A 15130-nucleotide genomic window follows, 5' to 3' on the forward strand; every position below is an offset into this window, starting at 1 on the left:
AGGAGCTTTACAAAATGCTATAGGCCTGGGGGAGTGAGGTCATCAAGGAGCGACACGTGATTCTCCGCCCCTTCGCTATCGAGACAGAGATCGTGGCAATGCCCCACCCACTCCGCAACGTCACTGGTAGATATTTGAGGGGCGGGAGGGAAACCCTTTCAAGTCCAACCTGGACGACAAACGGTTAGGAAGCGACTCAACTGCTCTTTTGTGTATTGTGCACCTTTCGACTTCTTACCAGATTGAATGTTACTTCCCTTCTTACACCTCCACCCACCCCCAAAGGGAAGGAATTAAATAAAACTCGTGGGAAATCTCATGTCTAAATTACCACTATACTTGGAACGGATTTCCATTTTGCTTTCTGACCGATATAAAACTAGGAAGACTTGTTTTTAGGCTTACTGTACTTATTTTCTTATTTATCTTTATGCACTATTACTCTTAATCTTCTTATCACTCCTTATCGCCCATCCTCTCCCACTTGTGACTATGACTATAACTTTGTTGCTTGTATCCTTATGATTTATATTGACAGTTTCCTAGTGTGATTTGATTGCTTATTGTACCCTATGACTATCATTAAGTGTTGTACGTTATGATTCTTGACAAATGTATCTTTTCTTTTATGTACACCAAGCATGTGCACCAAGACAAATCCCTTGTGTGTCCAATCACACTTGGCCAATAAAAAAATTATATTTTCTTATTTAAAGCATTTATATGGCCGCCCAACTCGAATATGACCTGCCAGGTGGAAACATAACAACAGAAAATACTGTATAATGCTGCCAATTAAAAACAGTTGCAAGAAGCTGATTAGGGACTTGAGTACTTGACGATCTGGATATTTTTAATTTAATTTGAAGTTGCAGTTGAATTGATTCTTGATTACAGGTAGTCCTTGACTTACAACAGTTCATTTAGTAACTTTGAAGTTACGACAGCACTGAAAAAGTGACCTAAGACTATTTTTCACACATATAACCATTGCAGAATCCTCATGGTCATGTGAATTGTATCTGGATGTTTTGACAATTGACAAGGGTTGGTTGCAGTATCATGGGGTCATATCATCACCATTTGCAACCTTCTGACAAGCAAAATCAATGGAGAAAATAGATTCACTTAACCGTGTTACTAATTTAACAGCACTGATTCAGTTAACAAATGTAACAAGAAAAGTTGTAAAATGGGGCAAACTCACACATTTCTCACTTAACAACATAAATTTTGGGCTCAATTGCTGACGTAAGTTGAGGACTACCTATATTTATACATGTATAGTATTATAGTTTTCTTGGCATGTTTCATAAGAAAGTTTTGTTCCCACTTTTTAGCTAAGCTGTTTTTTCTAATAAAGGCACTGCACGATCCTGAATGCTGAAATCTGATCTGACTTCCCTGGAGACTATAAATGTCATGCAACTACTGTATCTAATTCAGAAACCGAAGAGGTACAATATAGTTTATATGCAGACTATCGTTATGGCAATCACAGCAAAGGGTCTAATTTTGCTGAATGGTAGTCATGTAAGTCTGTTGCAGCAAAGATGATAGAGAACTTATGGTTCGTTAGAAATTGTGGTGAATAAGATTTCAACTTACCACAGCACATCTCACACTAATATATATTGTGGTGCAAACAAATGTATAAAGTGGTTTCTTGCTTAAACTGGAATTTAGCTTACTGTACTCTGCAAACTCAGCCAATTATGACACCACAAATCAAGGCTTTAAAAACGGCCGTATTTGTTTTCCTGCTTCTCTTTCTTTCTTTTTCTTTATTCCTTGTGTTTTCCCATTGTTCATGTCTCTTTTTGTGACTTCCCTTACAAGAGTTCCGAATTATCAGAATGCGTTCCAATTTCTTTCACTCATTGGGTTAGCCTGTGTTTTGTTAAATTATAATTTGACCATGATATCTGGATTGACATGGCACACTAAAGTCACAAACCAATGTAAACTTAAGTCTATAGATCCAATGAAAAGAGCAACAGCACTTAGACTTATATACTGCTTTACAGTGTTTAACGGCCCTCTCTAAGCAGTTTACAGAATCAGCCTATTGCCCCCAATAATTTAGGTCCTCATTTTACCGACCTCGGAAGGATGGAAGGCTGAGTTAATCTTGAGCCTGGTGAGATTTGAACTACCAAATTGCAGGCAACCAGCAGTCAGCAGAAGTAACGTGTAGTACTGCATTCTAATCACTGCCGGGAAAAGATTTTCTCTCTTTTGTGAAACTGCAAAATTAATAGCTAATGTTGAATATAGGGTTTTGCTGTCTAAACACACAAGACAAGTTTATCCATAAAAACATATTTTAATTCCAACAATTAATTAAAGATCATATACCATTGTTGCTCACAACAGTAATATACAATTTGCACAAAACATGGCTGATCTGACAAGAATGTTTTGCAGGCTGACTGTGTGTGTGTGTGTGTGTGTGTGTGTGTGTGTGTAGACAGATATATGATTAGAGATAGATATCTTTCTTAAGGAATTTAATATACCAGAAGTCATGCAAATAATTTTAGAACAGTAACACAATAGGAGCAATCACTTGTTGACACTACCAAAATCATTCAAATACAGAAACATTAATCAATTGATAAATATGTACATACACTGTATTTTTGTTATTCTTTTTGTGGTCCCTTCTGATATATATTAAAGCATTCTCCCATCTTACCAGGTCCTTATTAAAGACAAATCCAAAAATAGGATTTAAGAGTATTTTCTACCAATACTGACCACCAGTATAAATTCTTGAGATATCTATCTTAGATCCCTATATTTGAGGCACTTGACCATTGGTTGAGGGTTGGGACAGGAAAAGCCAACACAAGTATTATCTCCAAACCAATATTAAGTCTGATCCAGAATTCTGGATCATTTGAAGTCAGAGGTTGTCTTCACCACATAAAATCTTCCCTTTTTACCTGATTGCATTCATATTTAAACCACCATAAATATTATGAGTTTTAATCTGTGTTGTAGGAAATGCTAACATTGCAGGGGTAGCACAAGATACATTCTAGGGAGGCACACTCAGTTCCTGTGATTTTTTCACCTCTATATAAGCACCAGGCTGCTCTGTAGCTTTTGAGTTCTATAATTTGCAGAGGATAAGACTTCAGAGTAAACCATCAGGTCCTGTGCAATAAAGAAACTGATTAGAAAAGGCTCTCATCACTACAAAAGTTGAAAGCCACCTAGAAGCATTACCTCAAGGATCTGGATCTCCTTCAGTAGTGCACAGCACCACTGATAATCAATTCAGCAGGATAGAAGATGCATATTAATATAAGCAAGTATTTTTTTAAAAAAAATCAAGATGCAATGTATTTTACTTCTTTTATGACCCTGGTGTGTTCCAAACAATTTTTTTTGTTCTTTGCTATCTTTTATTGCAAAATCAGTATTTGTAAGATCTACACAACAATTAAGTCATCATGCTGAAACTTGAAGCCGACAAAAATTAACACTTTTGAGTATAGCTATAAAAGCTTAACTCCTTTGTGCCACAAGACTATTGACATAAAACAAACTGCCAGCTACTATCAATGCAATCCTTGGCAACAAACCCTATAGTTACAACTAATACTATTTTTTTACATGGGTGATTGCATTGACAGAACAACAGGTATCACTAAAACCACTCATTTGATTTGCTGATGTAGGTTAACTAAAATGAAAAGAAACAAAAGTATTTGTTGTAGAAGGAAATGGATTTTCATGCTGCTCTGTTACAAATAAGGTTTGAAAGAAACAGGTTTATATAATTCTTACATATCAATTTAAATTTCAGTCAAGAGGTGGGTCACATTCTATTATATGCCTTGTCACTTTACAATACAATTTAGAATTGTTTTTCTCTTTCATTTTTCATTTTCATTCACATGTTGCATGTACTTGTTAGTTGGTCTGAATTCATTAAAAATAATTCTGAAAAAATAATTCCAACATACTCTGAATCAAGTACCATAATATATTTCCTTTAAAATCCATTGTTTTGAAATTCTTCCCCTCCTTCAACATCTCTCTAATCTTCCACAATTGCCATTGCTCCACTGTTTCCATAACTTTTAATAAGTGGGATGTTAAATTCTCTAAGTCAGTATTTCTCAGCTTCAACAACTTTAAGATTTGTAGACTTCAATTTTCCAATTCTGATTGGGGAATTCTGGGCATTAAAAACTGGACATCTTAAAGTTGCCAAAGTTTAGAAATGTTGCTGTAAGCCAGTGGTGGTGAACTTTTTGGCAACAAATGCCAAAACGGGAGCGTGCGAGCTCACCAGAAATCAGAAGAGCAGCTCACCAGTGTGCGTGTATGAGAGTGCCAGAAATTGGAAGCTCAGTTTCCCAGTGTGCGCATGCACGCCAGCCACCTGGTCTTCTGGTTTCTAATGCACATGCATGCAAGACCAGTTGGCCGTGCGTGCATGCATGCCAGGGGGCTGCTCTTCTGGCTTCCAGTGCTCTTGAATACACGAAGATCAGTTGGCCAGCGTGTGAATACGTGCTGGGGAGCTGCCTCTGCATGCCACTTCCGGCATGCATGCCATAGGTTCGCCATCACAGCAAGCTGTTAAACATGTCTGCACTTTTACCCATCACCAACAAGCAATGAATAGGTGAACTCTCTTAAAAGTTCTAGTAGCTTAAAACACAGCTTCAGAATTAAGAAATGGAGGTCTATTCAATCTGTAACATTTAGTCAGCGTCAAGCCTCATCACTAACACTATGGATATTTTGGAATAAGTCTATTTATAGACAGAAAATGAATACAAATTCAGAGCTTTGTATCACCATGATTTGCTGGACTAATTTGGCAACTCAAGTTTTAACCTCTGCTCATGTTTTTTCTCCAGACCATGATTAACACAATCTTATCTTGCTATTTCCATACCACAGTATCTAATAGAACAAAAGTGCATAAAAAGAATGAGGAGAATCAGGATTATGACTGGGCTAGAATGCTGTTTGGTAGATTAGCATTCTGGGCTATTCTACCAAAGCAAAGGTCATAGTTTGCTTTCTATTGCTGATGAAGAAAAATTGTCTGGTAGTATATAACTTTAATCTATCAATTTAGTTAAAGACTATACCTACTGTAACAATATTCCTAAACCATCTTTTGATCATATAAATTTAGGGCAGGAGTGAATAAATTATTTTCAAGTGGTTTTTGTTGTGCTTTCTGGGGTGCAAAGGATACGGTGATACAAAATTTCAGCACTGGAAGTAGTGGGAAAAACCTGTCCCATTTGGAATTGAGGGGATATAAATGAAATACACTAAATTAAAGTTTAGCATGCCTGCATTGTTTTTTGGGGGAAAAAAAATGCAGAAAATACAATGCAACCTCCCTTCAAATTGTCATGCCTGCTGGAATATAATTTTATTGGTTTGACACCATGTTAATGGCCAACTGTCTGGTTTAGAACAAGGGCAATAAGCCTGATTAAATCTTTGCATGAAGAATTTAAGTTTATTTTTTTCCAGAAAAGAGGAAAGTATACTTGATAAAGATCTTTACTGAGAGCATAATCATGTAAATAAGTATACTTTCTAGCTCCTATTCAATTTGTCTGCTGGTATTGTAAGCAGATTTATCTTGGAAATACGCTATAGCAATTTTGGGAGAGTTTTCTCCACAATCACTCAAAGCATCAGAATAATATTGTAGATCCTAAATCATGTTATATATGCCTATTAATAATGAGTTTGAATAAACATCTGCCTGATCTCAGACTATCACCAGGCTGGTGCTATACTGCACTACTGACAAGTTTGATTTTTCTATTAATGTCAAAATAAGCAAAGACAAAAATACTTTTTCCTGCATTTTTCTCTCATCCAAAAGAAAATGTGGCTTTCTAAAGGCAATCACAGAGTGGTTCTACTACAAAAAAATAGAGCGTCGCATAACTGCTTTCATCATTTCCCTCATAATTGATTTTGTTGATAACAGAGGATGGATGTTTTGGTGGAGAAACTTTGAGGCACCCAAATAAAGGATATCATCAGAACCCTGCACACAGTTCAATGAGTAAGACAAGAAAATTAGTTTTTCTGCTCCTGTCATTAATATAATTTACATGACCTTTCAAGGGGAAGAGGGAATAACATTTTTTGTACTGTATGTGTTCCAGAGTTTATATTCTGGAATTATATTCCAGTGGACAGGTATCACCACAGAAAAGCACACTTCCTGGTTCTGGATAAATGCCATTGTTTAATTAAAGGGATTCCAAGTGTGGGTCTTCTCTTCATCTCATTGGCCAGAGGTTAAACTTCATCAAGTTCTCAGTAGTTTGGGGGATATCAGGTCACAAAGATTGTTTGTTTATTGTAGCACTTCTTTAATATGGTTGACTTGTGCACACTTATCAGAAAGACTGGCCCCAAATGCATTAATAGTAATTTTTAATGTGAGAACGAGGTTGGCCAGACAACCATTACTGATAGTAGCATGTAGTGCCCAATTTCATTTTGCCATATTAATTTCTAATCAAGAATACATGTATTTGCGATTGGCCTTATTATTATTGAGCTAAGCAAAGAAAAATCAAGTCTAGGGCATATAAATTCCAGGATCTTGGTACTTTCTCAATTTGGTTGTTTTCTTGTAGACATTTCATTACCCAACTAGATAACATCATCAGTACACTCTGTGCTGTGCAGGCAAACAATCTAGAACTAAGGAGTAATTTGCTAACAGTGAGAACAATCAATGGAATGGCTTGCCTTCAGTAGACTGGACAGCAACTGGTCTGAAATTGTTATAGGGTCTTCTGCTTTAGCAGGTAGTTGCACTAGGAAACTTCCAAGGTCCCTTCCAATCTGTTATTCTGATCTATGTATTATACATAGAGTACATAGAATTGTAGAAGTCTAATATGATAATTGTTTAATATTTTAGTTTGCAATGTATTGGATAAAATTTCAATTTATTCAAAGAGCACCCAAATATCTAAGGAAAAAATATTTAGGATACTTCATAAAAAGATACACTATAGTTACTTCCTAGGATACTTCCTAAAGCTACACTATAGTGTATTTATCCACTATAAATACACTATTGCTATAGTGCATTTTTGAAACTTTAAACTAGACTGTGTGCAACTTCAGAGAACAGGGGCAGAAAAAATAAGGAGCGAGATGAATTCAGTCAGCAGATTTGAGGTATCATTACAATATTTCAAAGTATTTGTTCTATTTTTACTGTCAGGAAAAGGGAGAGCTTTGGATAACATGAATCTCTACCAAAATACTTTACCATCAAAACTATACTTTGAATGTAGCCAAAATTGTTTTTAGAATACAGCCACAATGAGGGCTTCAGTATTCTACAGCATCATACTTAAGTGTGAGTCAGGAAATAAATAGAATCTTAAATGCAGTATGACAGCTACGGCTGGAATTTTGTCTTATTTTGTTTACTTTAATCTATTCTAGTCAGTTCTTTAATAGTAATAAATCTTCAAAACGTGTGCCATCTCCAGTCATCTTGATTCTAGCCCAGCAAAAAAGGTGTCTAAGAAATGTATAATATGTGTGTGTGGAACTGTAAATGTGTATATAGTCTGTAATGGCTGGCTAATGTCAGTTTCTGAAGAAAAGAAACCAGATTATGGGGTATCCCACCTTTACACATTACTTTTATTGTGAAAAAATGACATGGGTCTTTTAAACAGCAGCCATTGATGCCATTGAAAAATCTAAATGCTGAAATTTAAAGTCTATTTTGAAATGGCAGAACTGTAAATCTTTGGAGACCAGTAGCCACACCAAACAGAAGGCATTGCATTAAACATGAAACATCCACTTCATCGTCTATCAAAAGGCAGCTTAATGAAAATAGATAAAATTCATTTAATTACATGCAGATTAAATTCCCCATCTGGAAATTAAATTTCAAAGGAAAGTGGCAAAATGAATAAATATTGTTATGTCCAAAAAATGGCAGTTGATAAAAGTTGAAGGCTTAGGAAGAATTCACATGGTACTCAAAGGCAAATGTAGTTTGCTACTCGATATAGATACAGCCACAAGCTTTAACTTATCCCAATACGTGTGTTAAATGTTGCATGAAGAGGCATTGGGTGTCAAAAATGTCAAAATGTTGACTAGGATTGTCGAAGCCAAGCTTCATCTTTTTTTTTTTTTACTTGTGTCATGTGGTACAAATAATTTGATTGCAACCTTGGGATTGTCTTGACTTTATAGGCATATGCAAGTCACATTTCATATTTTATGTGCATAGTTCAAAGAGATTTAGATTCCTAAATATCTGACCTTGTGAACTGGGGTTCAGCTTACCAAACATGTTTGTTCATTACCAACTATTCTGCAGGTATTCATTGCTTAGGCTTTTCATTACTTGACTGTGACTTCTGGTTTCATTTAAAAATAAATACATAACATGCCTTTTTTTCTCCCCAGTACAAACGCTTTCTCAATGTGCCATATTTCTTGAAGTCCCATCTTACAAAAACAGCCAAAGGGATGATTTCAGAACATGAAGGAAAGAAGCTGAATAAATGAAGCTATTCACTAGGCATTCAGACAAACCCACTTTTTTTTTTAGTGAAAATGAGTTGATAAATGGAGTTTTCATTTGATATTGGAGTTTGTGTGTGAGAATAAAAAACATATTTATGTAACTGGAGACAAGTAAAAACCAGCCATAGTCCTTTGTATGGGAATGTAAGTTCCTTCCCATTTAAGTTTTACATTTAATTTCAGACAGATATTGTTTGAGTTATGACCATAACTGAGTTTAGAAGTACGATTGTTAAGTTATGTCATAAAACAAATAACTTATATGACCATCCCAATTGTATGACCATTTTCACAGTGGTAACTAATGGTGGTTACTAAGCAAGTCATTGTCCACTATGTGCTGGCTTTTGCTACCACATAACCAGAAGTGCTGGTTTCTAGCAAAACTGTTGTAAATCACAGTTAGATGACTGTGAGGGGCTGTAAATGGTTATGTGTGGGCTGGTGGCCAAGTGCCAAAATGCAGTCATGTGATCATGGGGGGAGGCAACATCAGAACTTTGAAGCCTGGTCATAAGTAGATTTTGTGGGGGTCTATCGTAACTTTAACTGGTCATTAAATGATCAGTCATTAAGTCACTATATCAAAATATAACTATTTTCCTCTCCAACTACTTTACTCTTCTATCTTATAGTACTGTCTCATCTGTATGTATGGACTTAACTTTTATCTTTACTTGCCTTCCTACAATATGATGATTAATGGAAATATAAAACTGATGAAAATTCAATATTGGGAATTCTTTTCTTTAGGAGGCAGTCAAAGCCAAAGACAAAGTATCATGTATGGCTGGCTTCTTTGATTAATACATAATACACATCTTTTTAAAAGATATACTGTACAAATGGCTCCTGTTGAAACTGTACAGCAAAAGCATATACAACATGAATAACAACAGATGTTAAATCATTATTAGTTATATGATCTAGGTCGTCTTTTTAGTTATCTAATTATTTATTTAATAAGATGAGTGTTGCATTGTTAACACACAGATGTTTCCAGCAGCTTATTATTCAACACTTGAGCCTTTGCAGAAGGATTGGAAGTAGGAACTTGGATGAAAGCAATCTCTCAATTAGGAGATTGCAGACACAGCAAAAGAAGTGGACCAGCCTCGTAGTCCATTAAATTCTTAATAAACCTTGCCATTGACCACATGATCATGTAGCTAACATTTGGCACAAAATTCTGTCTTGATTCTAAATCCTTCAATCAGTTTGCAACATCAATAAAATGGTAAGCATACTTTAAATTTCAAAAATATGTAAAATAGAAATCTGACACTGGAACATGACATCAATTCTGGAGGAATAATCAAAATAGTTGCTATTAATGTTGCTACTAATTTGCACTGAAAAAGAAAGAAATAGAAAACATCACCATCTTTCTTTCTCCTGAAGACAACTGGGAGTCCCAGTTCCTAGGAACTTATGTGATAATAAGACAGTGGCAGAACACGGAAAAGCAGCAGTAATATAGGTGGACAAATCCTCCGCTAATTTTAACTAGGCCATTTTAATTTGCTTTGTCTTGCACCATGCTCTTCCTGTCAGAAAAGGATGAAAGAATGTAGTTGGTGCCATCCATGTCTGAGTAGCCCAGAAAGGATCTCACTTGCCCTCCCCCTTTAAACATGGCAGAGCTTTTGAAATCCCTCCAAGGCCCTGGGTGAATTAGAGGGGGAAAGCCATTGGCAGCCACACTGGAAAAAGCAGAGAAGCACAGGTAGTCCTCAACTTACAGGTAGTCCTCAACTTACAACTGAGCTCATAATTTATGTTGCCGAGTGAGACAGTGAGTTTTGCCCCATTTTACGACCTTACTTGCCACACTGGAGAAGTGAATTACTGCAGTTGTTAAGTTACAGTACAGTTTGTTAAGTGATTCTGACTGCCCTATTGACTTTGTCAGAAGTTCACAAAAAGCGATCGCATCACGCTGGAACATTGCACCCTTCATAAATATGAGTCAGTTGCCAAGCATCTGACCATAGGGATTCTGCAATGGTGGTAAGTGTGAAAAAAGGGCATAGGTCACTTTTTTCCAACGCTCTTGTAACTTTGAACAGTCACTAAATGAACTGCTGTAAGTTGAGGACTGCCTGTAGCTTTTTCCCCATTATATGAGAATCCAGAGATTTGTGCAAGAGTCTCTGTGATTCTGGATTTTTAAACTTCTTATCAAGGGGATCCATTCTACAAGCTTTTTTCTTCTTCTCTGTCCCAGTTCCTTTGGTATTTATAGGCCAGTACCGCTAAGATGGAAATTATTATGTCTTAACTGTTTTCACAAATGCCATTTAACTTTCCTTTTTCCTTTCAAAACAGAACAAGCCCTCAGGATTGAACAGGACCATTTGTTTTGTTTCTTATATTCACAAAATGTTACATCACAATAACGGTTTAGATTAAATTAGTTTCCCATTACAAGCTTAGCTCTAAACCTGACTTCACAAAATAAATGGCTGGGTTCTTATAACATGCTATGCCCAGCCAAACCATATTGTGGCTCATTGTGTTGGCCTGGTTCTAGCATGTTGTGGGAAGTTGGCTTTAGAATGCATCCTCAGCTTGGTAAAAAACAACAACAACCCATTCATATACTTTTAGTGTTGCATGATCCTACATCCTGAACCACTGTTTGGCAACTTGGCAATTAACACATACAGGACTTTCAGATGTGATGTTATAACAGCCCACCTGCTGTCTTACTTACTAGGAAGCACAGCCACAAGGGAAGGACTGCAAGGAGACAGTCACAGCAGTGGTCAGCTTCTTGCCCCTTTAAGCATTGCAATATTCAGAGAAAGGAAGAGGCTAATTACAGACTGTACAGCAGGGGTGGGCAAGATGGACGTTTCACTGTTCAGTCACCAAACTGTGCCTGTAGAATTCTAAGGTAGTTTAGGCACCTTTGCAAATGCTGTTGCTTACAGTATATATTTAAAAAAATCTTTAAATGAGAAGTAGCACCTTTATAAAAGAATATAATTGTTCTTTTGTGTCATCATCATCACGAATATCTCAAAGCTTATGAACCAGCCATAATTCATTTCTATCAAAGGAAAGTTAGCATGATAAACGATTCTGATGGAATCTAGTGTACCTACAGTTCACAAAATAACAGCTGATCCAATCAACATTGTTGAGTTTGTGTGGCACTTATTAAAGTTGTCTTAAAAATATTTGTCACTGAATAATCCAAGGCCTGGTACAGGCCTCTGTAAGCATATAGTTGACTCATTCTGAATTTATGGCAAGAAATCCCTCTATAGCATATATTTAATATATAATTAAAATAAATCATCTTGATCATAACCTCTGCCTAGTAACAAAATACCATCTTTTCCCTTAATAAAGACCCAGGATTGACCTTTCATATATAACTAGAAATCTTCATCTTTAAAACTCTACTCTGTGGGAATTGTATGCATCCAGAAAATAAACCCTGAAATATATCTTCACAAATTGAATTGACAGTGAACTAACATTGCATTGTCATTTTTCTTGGAAAAATTAAGCACAAACATAACATTTCACAAGTACCATTACCATGCAAATGCATGTTGAATTTCATTGCTGTTTTAAGTCCCAAACCACAACTAGCATGCAGATTTCCCCCTACCCCAAATATTAAAATTCTTGGTAGTTGCACCTCTTTGGTGTAATCAGAACATTTGGGCAAGATTGTATCAGTTTTAAAGAAAGCAGATGAACCGAACCATTTTCATATATATGTTTACACAGTGCATGTTTCACCATTAAAAACAAAAGAATAACCAAACTTAACATATTACATTCAATTTTAAATATATCTTTTGGGGAAAACAATTTAGAACCATCCCATTTATTTAGGAACCATTAAAAAAAATCCCACTAACAAATTGTGAAAATACATTTTCACATTTTTAACAGTCTTTATCATTTTTTTAAAATTTTGCTAATATGCAAGTAATCCAGTCCTATATTTCTTAAATGTGTAATACAATGGACTTTGAAAGTGGGAGGTATTACGGGGCTTAGCCTCTCCTTCCAAACAAGAAAATAACAAACAGAACAGAACATTGTGTAATAAAAATCTGATGTGTTGGTTTTGACAAAGAATTGTTCCATGGCATTCTTGTTCTTTCAGGACTTCTGCCCTTTACCAGCACTTAGCCCATCTTCTGCTGGCGTTAGCTATACAACAGCACTTTTGCATCCAGAATGTGAAAAACATGTTATTCATAGGACACCAATGCACTCTTGTAGTTCCAAAAATGCCCAGGAGTCACTTGTACCACAACATCTTGCCCAAAAGAAGATTCAAGTAAGTGGCAGCACCTTTGGCCCATAACCGCAATGTAATATTCCAGTAGGAAAAGAATTATATATTTGCTCAAGATAATACAACAGCAATATTTCACATGCAGCATCTCTGATGAAACTTCAAACACTTCCAGAACTTTATACAATGGAACCTTTCGAGGATGATAAATGAATCGACTGGATCCGTGTTGCCAACGTCCTCTGTAAATCTTGTAGAACATTTTGGCCAGGTGAATCTCCATTTTTGTCATACAGCAACTGTTTGAAAGCTTCATTTTCAATTAAGACCATCATATTTTTTAGAAAGTAACCCTCACAAAAAGAAGCTAGTTCTGTGACTCCAAGAAACTGAAGATGGATAATGAAGGATAGGAAGAGAAAAAGAAACACAAATAAATATACAAATTTATACGGTAATTGCTCACTGAAGTTAATTCTTTAGCCCACAGTGCTTCAGGCTTATTCAATAGTATCCAATATCTCTTGGCAATCTAAGGTAGAACTACAAGGGTAATACTGTCTTATGTGACAAATATCTCTCTTAGAACAAAGAATATGGAATTTAATCTGTCCTCCTGATACTAATTTACCAGTTTTTTATCTTTCCTTCTGGGTATTAAATATATCTGGTAAGGGGAAAATTATTCCGAGGATTTAACAAGTCCCAATATAGTAATAATTTGGACCAAGTTTGTGTCCAACTGATTTTGTCTGTTAAACCCAAAATCTACACCACTAGGATTTAGTTGTATTAACAAGATATAATGGTTGTCTCTTGTTATATGGAATGTTAAAGGGTTGAGTTCTTCCTAAAATTGAATGGAACTGAATAAAAAATAAACTTAATGAAAAACAATCTGAAAATGGCTTTGGACACAGTGATAAGAATTGTATTATAGATTGACTCACAAATGTATCAGACTATTTAATTGGAAATACGAAAAAGAATGCTTTCTGAATTATGAAGTGAAAGAAATAATGCATAAGAAAAAAATACAAGACAATGATTGCTCAAAAAGTGAAGCTGGATGATACTGTACTGATGGATAAATGTATATGGAATACTTGTGACATTACAGAAATATGTCCTTTGGGGGGATGCATGTATGCATACTATTGTATGCAAACAATGTCATGCTGTAGGCTTAGAATCAAGTGATTTATGAACACTTAAGAAGACTGTATGGTCCAGTCAGTTTGATGTAGTGGTTAATGCAACAGACTAGAAACTAGAGACTGTTAGTTCTAATACTGCCTTAGGCACAAGCCCAATTGGGTGACTTGGGCAGGTCACTCTCTCTCATCTCTATAAAGCAGGTAAGTGCCAATCACTTCTTAAATGTTGCCAAGAAAACTGCAAGGGCAAGTCCATCCATCAAAGGCACCAAATAATATTAATAATGTACTGAAGCTAGTATGCTAGGAAGGCTTACTGAGAACTGAAGATACCAAACTGGCCTACAGTAAAGACCAAAGGAAGAAGATAAAAGAGGAATGGGAAGATAAAGCATTACATGGCCAGTATATTTTAAAAAATAGCAGGGAAAACAGATAATAACAAGATCTAGCAATGGTTAAAAGCAGGAAAGTTGAAGAGATAGAAGAGCTAATTCTGGTGGCATAAGACCAAGCCTTAAGAATAACTGCATACAAAGCCAGAATTGAGAAGACAGCGACAGCAAGTGCCACTTCTGCAAAGAAGCTGAAGAAACAGTGCCTGTTGCAGACAACTACTGCAAGATCACGCAGACTGATGGCAAACAACAGCATGACCTAGTAGCAGCAAAAGGATTGGAAGATCTGCAAGAAATACCATTTGCCTGCAAACAAGAACTGGTGGGACTGTTCGAGCAATAATAGCACATAGTCATAGAACATGTTTATAGCACATGTTCTAGCAATAATAGCAACAATCATAGAAAACAAAGAAGCTAAAGTGCTCTGGGACTTTAGGATTCAAACAGATAGGCACCTGCCATATAACATGTCAGATTTAATTGTCAGTAAGAAAGACAAAAAAAAAAAGAAGTCTTCGTTGCATCATTTGGATAGTGGGCATGGCAGGACCTGAAGCAAGAAGAGAAAAAAACTGGAGAAGATAACAAAATACAAATACCTGCAAATAGAATGAGAACAATTGTGGCAAAAGAAAGCAAAGGTAGTACCAATAGTGATCGGTGCCTAGGGTACAATCCCAAAACAACTGGAGCACCATTTGAACATCATTGGCATTGACAAATTC

The 15130-nt window shown here is 36.0% G+C and overlaps 1 protein-coding gene and 1 long non-coding RNA gene across 3 annotated transcripts in view; one reads left to right on the top strand and one right to left on the bottom strand.

Annotated features, from left to right (window-relative positions):
- The first annotated feature begins 109 nt into the window (after positions 1–109).
- Positions 110–9837, top strand: LOC148125649 (uncharacterized). Its single transcript, XR_015743901.1, has 4 exons — positions 110–183; positions 1364–1457; positions 5987–6064; positions 8461–9837. It is a non-coding gene; the product is annotated as an uncharacterized LOC148125649 (long non-coding RNA).
- A 2235-nt stretch (positions 9838–12072) lies between these two features.
- ABTB3 (ankyrin repeat and BTB domain containing 3) overlaps positions 12073–15130 on the bottom strand; it is a 231597-nt gene continuing 228539 nt past the window's right edge. For both annotated transcript variants that reach the window (XM_026695343.2, XM_026695352.2), the window contains one exon: positions 12073–13236. In XM_026695343.2, the coding sequence (XP_026551128.2) occupies positions 13027–13236 (210 nt within the window). In that variant the 3' untranslated portion in view covers positions 12073–13026. The remainder of the gene's footprint in view (positions 13237–15130) is intronic.

The sequence above is a fragment of the Pseudonaja textilis genome, chromosome 5 (assembly GCF_049901715.1).
Source record: "Pseudonaja textilis isolate UNSWEBS1 chromosome 5, rPseTex1.2, whole genome shotgun sequence".
In the NCBI taxonomy this organism is placed as follows: Eukaryota; Metazoa; Chordata; class Lepidosauria; order Squamata; family Elapidae; genus Pseudonaja; species Pseudonaja textilis.